This window comes from Camelus bactrianus, chromosome 22, assembly GCF_048773025.1.
Source record: "Camelus bactrianus isolate YW-2024 breed Bactrian camel chromosome 22, ASM4877302v1, whole genome shotgun sequence".
Lineage (NCBI taxonomy): Eukaryota > Metazoa > Chordata > Mammalia > Artiodactyla > Camelidae > Camelus > Camelus bactrianus.
This window is the reverse complement of record NC_133560.1, coordinates 29,851,133-29,864,215: the sequence shown is the minus strand read 5'-3', so window position 1 is coordinate 29,864,215 and position 13,083 is coordinate 29,851,133. Positions and strand designations below refer to the sequence as shown.

General features: G+C 53.3%; 1 protein-coding gene across 1 annotated transcript; it reads left to right on the top strand.

The window, feature by feature from the left end:
* Positions 1-6,242: 6,242 nt before the first annotated feature.
* S1PR4 (sphingosine-1-phosphate receptor 4) lies at positions 6,243-10,350 on the top strand. The gene has a single exon (XM_010966925.3). The coding sequence runs from the start codon at positions 7,211-7,213 to the stop codon at positions 8,366-8,368; it is 1,158 nt and encodes a 385-aa protein (XP_010965227.2). The 5' UTR covers positions 6,243-7,210; the 3' UTR covers positions 8,369-10,350.
* Positions 10,351-13,083: the final 2,733 nt, after the last annotated feature.

Here is a 13,083-nt window from a genome sequence, read left to right as displayed (position 1 = left end):
CCGGAGGCTCTCGGGGAGGGCCCTTCCCTCCTCCTCCAGCTTCTGGGGCTCCCCGTGTCCCTTGGCTCGTGGCCGCATCCCCCCCAGTCTCTGCCTCTGTCTTCACGTGTGTGTGTCTGTGTCCAAATTTCCCTCTTCTTACAGAGATGCCAGTCATGCTGAATTGGGCCCCCCCAAATGACCTCATTCTAACTTGATTGTCCCTGCAGTGATCTATTTGCAAGGGAGGTCACATGCCCAGATGCCAGGCATTAGGACTTCAGCACATCTCCGAAGACGTGTTTTGTCAAATGTCCCTCGGTTGAGTTTGGCCTGATGTTTCTCTCATGACCAGACCGAGGTTGGGGTCTGAGGGAGGCAAAGAGCGTTTCATCGCATCCCAGCGGGGTGCAGCATGCCGGCAGCACGACTTCAGTGTTGCTGTCGCCCTTGGTCCCCTGGCTGAGTTAAGCACCCAACTCTTCTTAAACCCTTTGTATCATAGAAGATATCGAACGCCTCAGAGCAGGGAGACCAGTCATTCAGACTCTCATGGGCCTGAGGCATTTTGCCTTCAGGGGCTCCTTTCTCCATCAGCTAATATTAAAAATGACTTTTTACTATTATGCCAGCAGAAGGGTGAAAATGAAATCCAGACTGAATTCATCAGTATATATTATGCTCATTTTATGCATTTTCCTCTTCAGGTCTTAAAGGGAAATTAAAATAAAAACATTTCATGGGCCCCTCACGGGGCTGTGCGCCCAGGCCAGGAGGATACATTGACTGAGAACCTTCTACGTAAACCCCAGCGCCTCTCAAGCGTTGACCCTTCCCACCTGCTTCACTCTCATCCCCCTCCCCCTGCCTCTCTTGCCACTTGGTTATTTCCGTGATCCCTGACGTCACACCATTTCATCCGCATCCTTCTGAAGCATGAAGACTCCCTTCTAAAAAGGATAACCATAACGCAACGTTATCCCATCTGAAAACATGAGCGATGATTCTTGAATATTAAGTATCTGGTCAGTGTTCAGACGTCCCTATGTACCTCGTAAACGTCTTTTCTAAAACTTCATTTTGTAATAATTTTGGATTTATGGAAAAGTTACAGCAAGAGTGCCCAGTTCCTGAACACCCTTCACCCAGCTTCCTCTGATGTGACTCTCCTAGGTAACTAGGCTACCAGCCAGGTTATCGAAGCCGGGAAATTAAGACCAACTGTAATTCTATTATTGAACTTCTAGGCTTAGAACTTGGCCAGTTTGTCCTCCTGCCCCTTTTCTGGGCCAGGACTCCACATTGCACCTCCTGGCCTTTGTCTCCTCTCTCTGTGATGGTTCCTTGGCTTTTGTCTGTCATGACACGTTTAAAGAGTTCTGCCTGGTTATTTTGCAGACAGTCCCACAGTCTGGGCTTGTCTGATGTTTGCTCATGGTTTGATTAACGACATGTGTTTTGGGCCGGAATCCAGCAGGGTTCTCAGTGCATTACCGGGGTGGGTTGGTGATGCCAAAATGTCTCACCGCTGAGGATGAAATGTCATCTGTGTTCTCTTTTCTGCAGTTGGTTCAGTCGAGTCAGGACCCCAACAAAGCCCACACGTGGCACTTGGTTACTGTATCTCTTAAGTCTCTTTTTGTTTATAATCATCACCCAGCCTTTTTTCTTTGCCATTTATTTGTTGAGAGAGCAGGTCATTTGTCCGGTAGAGTTTCTTAGCTTCCTGATTGGGTGGGTTGCGTCCCAGGTGTGTGGATTATTAATGCATTCCTCTGTCCCCTGTGATCCCTGGGGATCGATCTTCCTAGAAACATGCGTGGACTTCCTGGTGATGTGAGCTTCCACCAGCAGACACAGAATGTTTAGTCAGTTTCCTGTCTTTCTCTCCATGAGGCATGTAACAACACAACACGTGGTTCTCTCTCTGTCTCATTAAAATTGACTAGTGGGTTCAGGGGCCTTCAGTCTGATTCACCATTGTGAATTTCCCCACGCGCCTCGCTCCTAATGGTCTTAGTGGCCACTGATGATCGTTACCTAGAGACGTCACTAGGGATTGCAAAAACGGTGACTTACAATACTTTCATTTCTTCTGCGTTAATTGTCTGGAATTGTTGTTTTCTATTAAAAAAAAAAAAACAACCTTAGCTCACCAAGAAGAATTGAAAGCAGGGTCTCGAAGAGGTATTTGTACACTCATGTTCATGGCAGCATGATTCACAGTCGGCAAGACGTAGCAGCAACCCAAGTGTCCATCAAGAGGGGACGGACAAACAAACATGGTCCATCCATACAGCGGAGTAGTATTCAGCCTTAACGAGGAAGGAGATTCTGACACTCACTACAACATGGGTGAACCCTGAGGACACCATGCTCAGTGAAAGAAGCCAGACACAGAAGGACAGATACTGTGTGACTCCATTCATGTGAGGTCCCTGGAGGAGTCAGATCCACAGAGACAGGAAGCAGACGGTGGGGCTGGGGCTGGGGGAGGGGCTGGGGAGTGAGGGTGTCCTGGGGACAGAGCTGCAGTTTGGGAAGATGAGAAAGTCCTGGAGACGGTGGTGAGGATGGTTGCACAACACCGTGAATGTGCTTAATGCCACCGAGCTGTGCACTTAGACATGGTTAAAATGGTCATTTTATGCCGTATGTATTTTACCACAACTAAAAACAATTTTCGAAGTGGAGTATGATTTAAAACTCGCTCCCCCGTGGAGGCACTGGTTACCCAGCAGTAAGGGCTGCGCAGGGAAGAGAGTAAACGCTTGACTCTCGACTTTTATTTAGCCGTTCTCACAGTAGCGAGTTAGTTCCTCAGTGCCCACGAAAGATCACCAAAGAGAGTTTTTCTCTGTGTGTCGCTGTGAGCCCGTGGATGTAACGTCTGACGTGACTCCATCCTCTGCTCGTGGCAGGGCTTCTTCCCTTACGCCCACGTTGTTCCGTCTTTGGCCAGTGGAAACCCCCTCAATTTGGCACCTCAGTCCTTTTGACGTGACCCAGTGGCCTTCCGGGCTCATAGTTCTGGCAAAAGCCAGCTGCTTTCCCAGCCCAGGCCTGGCCCTGCCGCTTCTGCCAGGAGCCCTGCTTCCTTCTAACGGGAGGGTTATTCAGAGACCACACTCTGCCCACTAAATTAGGAAACCCACGTTTTCTTCCCTTACCTTTTACTTTGAAAATATCTTCAGACCTACAGAAGTTGCCAGATGATTACCACAAACTCCCACCTACCCTTCCTCTAGGTCAGGGGCCAGCACACTACCTGCTCTTGGCCTGTTTTTGTAAATAAAGTTTTGTTGGCACACGGCCACGTCCATTCATTTGCACATCAGTCCTGCCTTCGCTGGGACAGCAGAGTCAAGTGGCTGTGACAGAGCCTGTCTGCCGCCCTCAGTGCCAAAAATATCCATGCCTTGGCCCTTTGCAGAAAAAGTCTGCAGACCCCTGAGCTAGATCGGCCCACGACTCACCCTTTGCCCTATGTATTTCTCTATAAAAGTATTTTAGATATTCCATAAAAATATACACATTTCCATTCTTTTTCTTAATTTTGCTAAATAATTTGAGAGTAAGTTGATGACATCATGTACCTTTACTCCAAAAAACCATGTAGTTCCTGCAAACACCTGTTATATAACCAGAGGGTGATGGTCAAATTCAGGGGATCAAACACAGATACAATAATTGTATCTAATGTCCAGTCCATGTGAAAATTTACCCAGTTGTCTCAATATTGTCTTTTATAGCGACCCCTCCACCTCCCCGGCCCCCTCCCCTTCCCCAAAGTTGTATCCAGTCAGGGGTCACTCACTGCATGGAGTTTCACGCATCTCCACTCTGCTTTCTTCCGAGACAGCTTGAGGCTTGCTTTTTTTTTTTTTTTTTTTCTGTCTCTTACTTCCTTTTATGACCTTGACTCTTTCGAAGAGACCAGGCCAATTATTCTGTGAGCTGTCCCTCAGCATGGTTCCCATGATCGGAGGCAGGCTGTCCACGTCTGGCAGGAGTGGCCTAGAAGCGGTGTGTCCCCTAGTGCCCCACACCAGGAGGCCCACGAGGCCCACCCTCCCCCGACTCTCAGTGTGCTCACTTGGGTGGCTTGGCTAAGATGCTGCTCTCCAGGTCTCTCAGGAAGTCACTTCCCCTCTGTAATTGAGAAGTCACCTGCAGGAAGGCACTCTGAGATTCTGTAAATGTCCTTCTCCCCATCAGACCTCCACCCAGTCACTTCAGCGTCCACCGACGGGCCTTGCTTGGGTCAGTTATTGCTGGGATGGCTGCTAAGTGCTGATTTTTCTAACTCTGCTATTGAGTCAATGACTGGGATCAGAACTGCTGGATCACACAGAAAAATCATTTCCCCCCTAATTGTTTCTTATTGTGGTAAAATACCCATAACATAAAAAGCACTTGAGTGTACATTTCAGAGGTAGGACTGAATACATTCATCAGGTCTGCAACCATCCCCACCATCCACCTGCAGAACTCTTTTCATCCCGTAAAATGGAAGCTCTGTCCTCAGTAAACACTAACTCTTCCCCTGGCACCCGCCACCCAACTTTCTGTCTGTATGACTTTGAGATCATTCATTTTTGATGTTCATTGTCCCAGGTTTGGCCAGCCTGTGTCTCTCTGATGGGTCCCCATCCTTCTTGGAGCCCTTCCTTACTCTCTGGTGCACTAAGGTGTTCCAGGCACTTCTTGTATTCCATCTGCCTACTCCTGGAATCAGACATTTCTCCCCAGAGCCCTGAACCCCCCTACTTTTTTTGAGGGGGTGATACTTAGAAACCAAGATCTGGGCACTCGATGTGCTCATTCCTATTGGGTTGTCTCAAGAACAAGACAACCCGATTTGGTTGTTTAAATCACAAGTACCTGCTGATGCTGACAATCTCATTCCGTCACTGTGGGATTCTTTCCTGTATCCTGCCTTTTTCATCTTTGCAACTTCTTTCTCCCCCGAAGACCCGAATCCTAATAATATAAACACACTTGCTACTTCACTCAGTCCCACAATACACACGATAGTTTCAGAATCACTACACCCATGCCACTCCCAAAAACAAATGTACTGAATCAAGTTTAAAATTATTTTGCAGTTCCCTGTGTCTCTAGAGTGAGTACTGTGTCCAAAATTTGCATCATGTTTTTTTCCTATTTCTGTGTGGTTATGATTTTCATTTGAAATACAGTTCAGTTCATGTTTTCTATTTATATTCCATCTTAAAGCTTTTTTTCCCCCTCCATCTTTGTTGGTTTAATTTTTTGTTGAATATAGAAGGCATTAACAGTCTAAAAACCATACAAAGAGGAAGGCACTGGGGATTACACCCAGGACCTCAGGCATGCCAAGCACATGCTGTACCACTGAGCTACACCCCCTCCCTTCCCCGTTTTTTTTATTATACAAAAGATAACATACTACATATGTTTTGTATGTTTTGTACTTCCCCCTCAACTTAACAGTATGTCCTGGAACTCACTCCATCCCGTTCAGAGATCGCCCTCATTCTTTGTCAGGGCCGCATAATACTCCACCATGGGATGCAGCGTAATGCACCAGTCTCTCTCCTCTGTACAGACATCTGGGTTGCCTCTAATGTTTTGCATTTACAACCGACAATGGATAACCTTCTGGGTACTTAGACTTGTGTATTTTTGAGCTGTGTCTTCAGGACAAACTTTTAGAGAGGTGGGCAGCTCTTCTGAGGATGGCGATAATCATAAAATTAAAGGTATAATGCACATACGACCTTTCACTCAGGCAGCAGGTAATTTATGTCAGGTCACTGTTGGACAGCTTGGCCTCCAAATTAGTCAAACTCTGCTCTCTCTTAGCATTTCACTCTTGTTCTGAATTTGCTTTCCTAGCCTGGGATCAGGGTTCAGTCCAGGGTCAGGACTCAGCCTAGGATCAGGGCTCAGCCCAGGGTCCAGGCTCAGAATACACAGTGTGCATCTCTGTCAATGTGCCCAGGTTCTGTGGTCCTCGGTGAGGCTGGGACTGGGGCCCGGTAGTCCTGCTGCACAGGGTGGTTCCCCACCTCCCCGCCCCCGCATCACACCCCAGCTGCCTGCACAGCCCCTCCTGCCGCAGCTTCTCCCTTCAGATCCGTTTCTGCTTGGTCACCTCCAGTGACAAGATGCTGTTGCCTCGCAGGGCAGCCCCTCCCTCCCAGCCTCCCTGTAGCTGTCCTGCTTCCAGTGAACCCAGGGAGGGGGTGCTGGTGCCTTCAGCCGCAGTATCCTGCCTGCCCGCCGTTTACGGGGGATAACAGAGCCCTCAGATACCTGCGCCTCCCTCTTCAGACACTGATCAGGGCCGTGCCGCCCGCCGCCCCCAACTCCCCAAGCATCACTCCACACATTACCGGCCACTTCGTCTCCCCACGGAGGTGCCCGCACCTCGGTCCTCAGTCATCTCAGCGACTCAGGATGGCCGTGCAGTGGGGCTGGGGTGAGCTCCCCACTTCTCCTGTGAGCCTCTCGCCTCCAGAGGTGAGCTGCTGCCCTGGGTGGGGGTCCCGAGCAGCCATGCTCCCAGCAAGGCCGGCTCAGCGGCAGGAGATGCAACGGAAAACCCGGATGAGGGGGGTCGCGGCCTGGACACCCGCCGGAGCGTGGCCGCAGGTGGGGCGCTCCCCTCCCAGCTGCGTGTTCTTCCGCGGGACCCGGGGTGGCCGGTGCCGCCTCTCCAGGCCTCGGGTTCCCGCTCCGTGGAGCGGTTGGTCCTGGCCCTGCCGTGAGCGTAAAACAGGGCGCATCTGCACCATCGGCGAGGGAGCTGGTGGTGCTCCCGTGTGTGCGGTCACTTGCCACACACTTATTAATCACCTACTGTTTGCCAGGCGGGCTGGGAGCAGTCGGGGAGCCAGTGATGGAACCGCGGGTCTCAGCTCGTGGGGGCGGGGGAGATGTCCACGGGGAGCCTGCTTCCCCTTCTCTGGAGGGCCCCACCCGCAGTGGGCTTTCGAGGACCGGAAGGGGGCAGAGACGGGGTCGCGCCTCCAGTGCGGGGTGCACCGCAGCGCCCTCCAGGAGCCGGTGGCAGCCGACCGTTGGGACGGGTGCCCCTCCCCGTGCCGGCCTCACCCCCACCCGGGGGGTACCTTGAACATAACAGGAAATTTCAAATAACAGGAAACCAAGAGCGGGCAGGCGAGTGGCTCCACCCTGCCTGGGGCGAGCCGCCCCGGGCCTCAGTCTGCCCCGGGGGACCGCCATGAACGCCACGGGGGCCCCGGCCGCGGCCCCCGAGTCCTGCCAGGAGCTGGCGGCCGGCGGCCACAGCCGGCTCCTCGTGCTGCACTACAACCACTCGGGCCGGCTGGCGGGCCGCGCCGGGCCGGACGACGGCGGCCTGGGGCTGCTGCGTGGGCTCTTCGTGGCCGTGAGCTGCCTGGTGGTGCTGGAGAACCTGCTGGTGCTGCTGGCCATCGTGAGCCGCATGCGCTCCCGGCGCTGGGTCTACTACTGCCTGGTCAACATCACGCTCAGCGACCTGCTCACGGGCGCCGCGTACCTGGCCAACGTCCTGCTCTCCGGGGCGCACACCTTCCGCCTGGCGCCCGCCCAGTGGTTCCTGCGCGAGGGCCTCCTCTTCATGGCGCTGGCCGCCTCCACCTTCAGCCTGCTCTTCACGGCCGGCGAGCGCTTCGCCACCATGGTGCGGCCGGTGGCCGAGAGCGGGGCCACCAAGACCGGCCGCGTGTGCAGCTTCATCGGGCTCTGCTGGCTGCTGGCCGCGCTGCTGGGCCTGCTGCCCCTGCTCGGCTGGAACTGCGTGTGCGCCTTCCAGCACTGCTCCAGCCTGCTGCCGCTCTACTCCAAGGGCTACATCCTCTTCTGCGTGGTCGTCTTCGCCTGCATCCTGGCCACCATCATGCTGCTCTACGGGGCCATCTTCCGGGTGGTGCGGGCCAACGGGCAGAAGGCCCCGCGCTCCCCGGCCCGCCGCAAGGCCCGCCGGCTGCTCAAGACGGTGCTCATGATCCTGGTGGCCTTCGTGGTGTGCTGGGGCCCCCTCTTCGGCCTGCTGCTGGCCGACATCTTTGGCTCCAACGTCTGGGCGCAGGAGTACCTGCGGGGCATGGACTGGATCCTGACGCTGGCTGTGCTCAACTCGGCCGTCAACCCGCTCATTTACTCCTTCCGCAGCCGGGAGGTGTGCCGGGCAGTGCTGGGCTTCCTCTGCTGTGCATGTCTCCGGCTGGGCCTGCGAGGGCCCGGGGACTGCCTGGCCCGGGCCGCCGAGGCCCACTCCGGGGCCTCCACCACGGACAGCTCGTTGAGGCCGAGGGACAGCTTTCGGGGCTCGCGGTCACACAGCTTCCGGATGCGGGAGCCCCTGTCCAGCATCTCCAGCGTGCGGAGCGTCTGAGCCCACAGCTGGGGCGTTGGTCCGGCCATCCAGGGCATGCCCACGCAGGCCCTCCACTGCCGCTTGGGGAGCATGCAGGGATGTGGCAGGCGGGCCACAGGGAGAGGAAGGAACAGGGCAGTGGGGGGACGAGCAGTGGTTCTCCTCGAAGCCTCCTGGGGCTGCTGATGCCCAGCGGGCTTCCCAAAGTCTCGTTGGAGCAGGAGGCGACTGCTCATTGGAACAGAGATCGCCTTGGAACGGGGACGAATGGGTTTGCTGTGTGCGCCGCCCCCACCCACCCCACCGTGTGGTTCTGGGGAAGCACCAGTCCCTCTCTGGGCCTCAGTGGGGCTCCCAGGCTGTGAGGGGGGGTCTGAGGGGTGGATGCCCGAGCAACACGGAAGTTCAAGGGTGGGACGAGCTGTCTCAGCCCTCCTGGCGTGAGGGCGTGCGGGCTCAGCTGGAGCTGTGCTGGGGCAGGCGAGGACCGTGAGTCTGTGCTGGGGGTGTGGTTGTGAGGGCACTGATGGAGTATGGGTGAGAGAAGGAGAGACTGAGGGCGGAACAAGTTGTGCCTGTAAGCTTGTGCCGGTGTGTCTGCGTGTGCACAGACATCCCGGCACGTGGCAGGCCTCTTGAGCATGTGCACACGTGTGTGTGACCGATCCACTCTGTTGAAGGTGTGTGTGAGAGTTTCCAGGCTGCCGGGAAAGTGAGGGCGGGGCGCCCAGTGACACTGACACCCTCCCCTTCTCGCTCACTTCCCCTTTCCCTGTCCTGTCTCTCATCTTGGGTCCTAGGTGGCCTCCTTCCCCCACCTATGGCCTCTGCATCTTTGGGGACACAGCCTGGGGGTCAGCAGAGGGGGCTAGCCTAGCCCTCTCGGCCTCAGGGACTCTCACCCACTCCTCTATAGAGTTCCCTTTAGCACTAACAGCCTTGACCTTCCCCATCTTTAAAATGGGCTGATAGCAGACGGAACACACCAGAGGAAGCTGTCAGTACACGCTCAGTGCTTTTGCCACAGTGCGTGGTGTCCATGTGTCTGACAAGACATTTGGCGATGGTGGAAATGTTTTACATCTGTGCTGCCCAGCCTGGGAACCCCACGTGGCTACTGAGCCCTTGATAAGCGTCCAGTGCTACTGAAAAACTGAACTTGGATTTTGTTTGCATTTAAACAGTCCATGGGAGTGGCGGCAACAGTATGGGATAGCAGAGATGCGCCCTCTGCACACAGCTACGTCGGCGGGAAGACAGTTCTTCCTCTCCATCCTCCCAGCCAAGGCAGTGCCTGCAGGTCTTTCTGCCTCTGTCTTGCCAAGTTCCTGGGGCAGCATCCTGTCTGCCACCCTGGATGGGACAGCTCTGTTCTGAGCCTCCGTTTCTCCCCTGCAGGTTAGGGGATGCAGCGATGGGAAACCATCTTCTGTGCTGTTCAATAAAGCAGCCATTAGCCACATGTGGCTACTTAAAATTAATTAAAAAGAAATATAAAACTTCTGTTTCTCAGTGTATTCCTTGGAGCTGCTGTAACAAAGGATCACAGCCGGGGGAGGCGGGGGTGGAGGCTTGAACGAGAGAAATTTATCCTCTCGTTGTTCTGGAGACTGAAGTCTGAGGTCAGGTGCTTGCAGGGTTGGTTCCTTCCGAGGCCATGAGGTAGACTGCTGGGGGTCTGTCTCCTAGATTCTGGTGGTTTGCTTTGGCAAACTTTGGCATCTCTTGGTTTGTTGATGCATTGCTGTGATCTCTGCCACCATCTTCGCATGGGCTCTCCCTGCGTGCATGTCCGTGTCCAAATTTTCCCTTTTTATAAGGACACCAGTCCTGTTGGATTAGTGCCACCCTAGTCCAGTGTGACCTAATTAAATTCACCTGTAAAAATCATAGTTCCAAATAAGGCCCTATTCTGAGGCCCCGGGATTAGGAGTCCCAGGTATGAATTTTTGGGGAGACACCATTCAGCCTGTAACCCTGGGCCACACTAGCTACATTTCAAGTGCTCCATGGGACACGTGGCCTGTGGCTCCTGTTTGGGGTAGTGCAGACCTAGAACATCTCTGTCATCACAGAAGGTTCTGCTGGACAGGGCTGGAAAAAGCTCTAAGCCTGTATCAAGTGTGCAAGAAGTTGGGCTACTTCGCGCACTTCCCTGATTCCTGGTCCACGTGTTTATCTGGGACGGCAGCAGGCAGGGTGGGGCCTTGGTGGAATTTGGGGTGCATGGAGCCTGAGCTACCTTGAAGCTCTCAACCTGCATCCTGGGCCTGCCCATGTTCCCCTCTGCCTTGTGAGGTGTCACACTTTGCTTTGACTGAGCTGGACTATTTCTTGCACCCTCCTCTGGAGCCTTTGCACTTGTCTTTTTTGTTTCCACTCGAGTAGCCTGACTGGCACAAGCCCTGCTCATCCTTTGGGTCGCAACTTTAGCATCACCTCCTCCAGGAAGTCTCCCTGATTTCTCCCCCTCCCTAGCCCTCTTCCAGGCTCCCACAGCTGCCTGTGCATCCCCATCATAGCTCTGGCTGCCCCTGGCCACACACGCATCCTCTCCCCTGGACTTTGAGCTCCATGAAGGTGGAGATAGCAACCAAGTCAGGGTCATGGTGGTGTCCCCGGCACCCAGCACAGGGCCCAGCAGACAGTAGGTGCCCCATGGCCTGGAGCTCTGGGAGAACTGAACGCAGCAGCCTGCCTTTCACTGAGCCTCGGAAACCTCTTTCCCTCCTTATTCCCCACCCCTGCCCTCCTCCCTGGCTGTGGGGGAACCATCCCCAGAATCCTGACTTCTGCTCTTAGGTGGCCCAGGTGTCTGTCTCCCATTACTGTTCCCCAGCTCTGCAGGGGAAGCACCACGGGCTTCGGTTTCATCATCTGTAAAATTAGGATATTGATATCCCCTGTTCTTGTGGGATGTTGATAAGACAAGGAATATGAAGGCCTTAAACTATGATGTGTATTTTTTTTTAATTTACCAACTTGTCTATCCCTTGGTGGAGGCACTAGGGATTGAACCCAGGACCTTGTGCATTCCAGGCATGTGTTTTTACCATTGAGCTATACCCCCAACCCCCAAATGTGTATGTTTGTAAATGAATAATAACAGCAAAGTCTTGTATATCACTCAGTGGTATTCTAATCACCTTTGTATTAACTCATTTAATCCTTGCAAAACCTCCAGGAGGCGGATATCATCATTAACTCCATTTTAACAGATGGTGAAACTGAGGCCCAGAGAGGTTAGGTAACTTCCACAAAGTCACACAGCTGGAAAGAGGCAGAGCTGGGATACAAGCCCAGATTGTTGACTTCTTGATCCCTGCTTGTTACTGCCTCTTTGATGAATGAATGAATGAATGAATGAATGAATGAATACCAGTCTCTTCCCTCCTTGGAAAACTCAGAACGAATGTTTCCTTTCATTTTGGGTTGCCCAAGGTTTCATCTCCACAAAATGGGACTAGTTGAACCTCCCCATTAAAAATATTTTTTTTCTAATGGAGGTACTGGGGATTGAACCCAGGACCTCATGCATACTAAGCAGGTGCTTTCCCATTGAGCTATACTCCTACCCCCTGAACCTCCCCATTTTACAGACAGAAAAACCAAGGCTCAGGAGAGGAGGTGGCATGTGCAGGCCGTAGGTCTAAGTCTCATTATCTGAGCCAAATTCAGGCCCCTTTCTAGGTCTGTCTCAGGGTGAATGTGTGTCTGTCCTGCCTGTTCATAGCCTGGCCTGGAAGAATGGGGGTTGATGATGAAGATCACGGTCCAGAATGCGTTCTCCTCCCACTCCCTGCCCTGCCAGGCCACTCCTGACTCCTCGTGCCCAGGACCTCCCTGGAGAGGCCTGGGGACAGCGGGAAGCAGGGGACACAGCTGCGAGGGATGGGCTGGCTCAGTCATTCACTTAACCGTTGTGTGTCAGGCTCTATTCTGGGTACTGGGGTTCCAGCTACAAACAACCTGGAGCCTGCCCACATAAAGATCACCATCTGGTGGGGGTGACAAACATCAAAAGAAGAAGTGCCCAGCATCATTTCAGTAAGGAGTCAGCCATGCAGAAAGCTAAGGAGGTGGGTGCTGCGGGGAGTGTTCCTCAAAACAGCAGAGGCACTAGCTCTGAGATTGCACAAGCTTGGTGCGTTCTTTTTTTTCTTTTCTTTTTTAATGGAGGTACTGGGGATTGAACTCAGGACCTCATGCATGCTAAGCATGCACTCTACCACTGAGCTCTACCCTCCACCTGGTGCATTCTTATAATACTAACGCTTCTTGAGCACCTCAGGTGTGCCTCTTTCTTCCCAGGTCACTTCACGTGGATTATCTGATTGAGGAAGAGTGTTTGATTATTTATCATCATATTTCGCAGCTGAGGAAACTGAGGCTCAGCGAGGTGAAGCGACTTTCCTAGGATCACACAGCTGGGAAGAGGAGGAGCTGGAACTTGAACCTATGCTTTTAATCAGAACAACTGCCACCTCTCACTTGCCCCAATTCTTTAGGCAATGGAATCAGAGCTTGGGGCCAGGGCCATTGTGCTCTGCACCCTGTGGTCTCAGTCTTCCCATCTGTACGGAGGGTGTGAGTTAGTGATGCCCCTTAAAGCCCCGCCCCTGAAACAGTTGGGTTCTTAGGGGGAGCAGATTAGAAAATATAAATTGGAGACACCCAGTAAAATTTGAATTTCTGATGAACAATGAATAATTTTTTACTACGAGTAGGTCCCC

Bases quoted from the DNA above. Each gene is read 5' to 3' on its own strand.
- S1PR4 (XM_010966925.3), top strand. From the start codon at position 7,211: ATGAACGCCACGGGGGCCCCGGCCGCGGCCCCCGAGTCCTGCCAGGAG.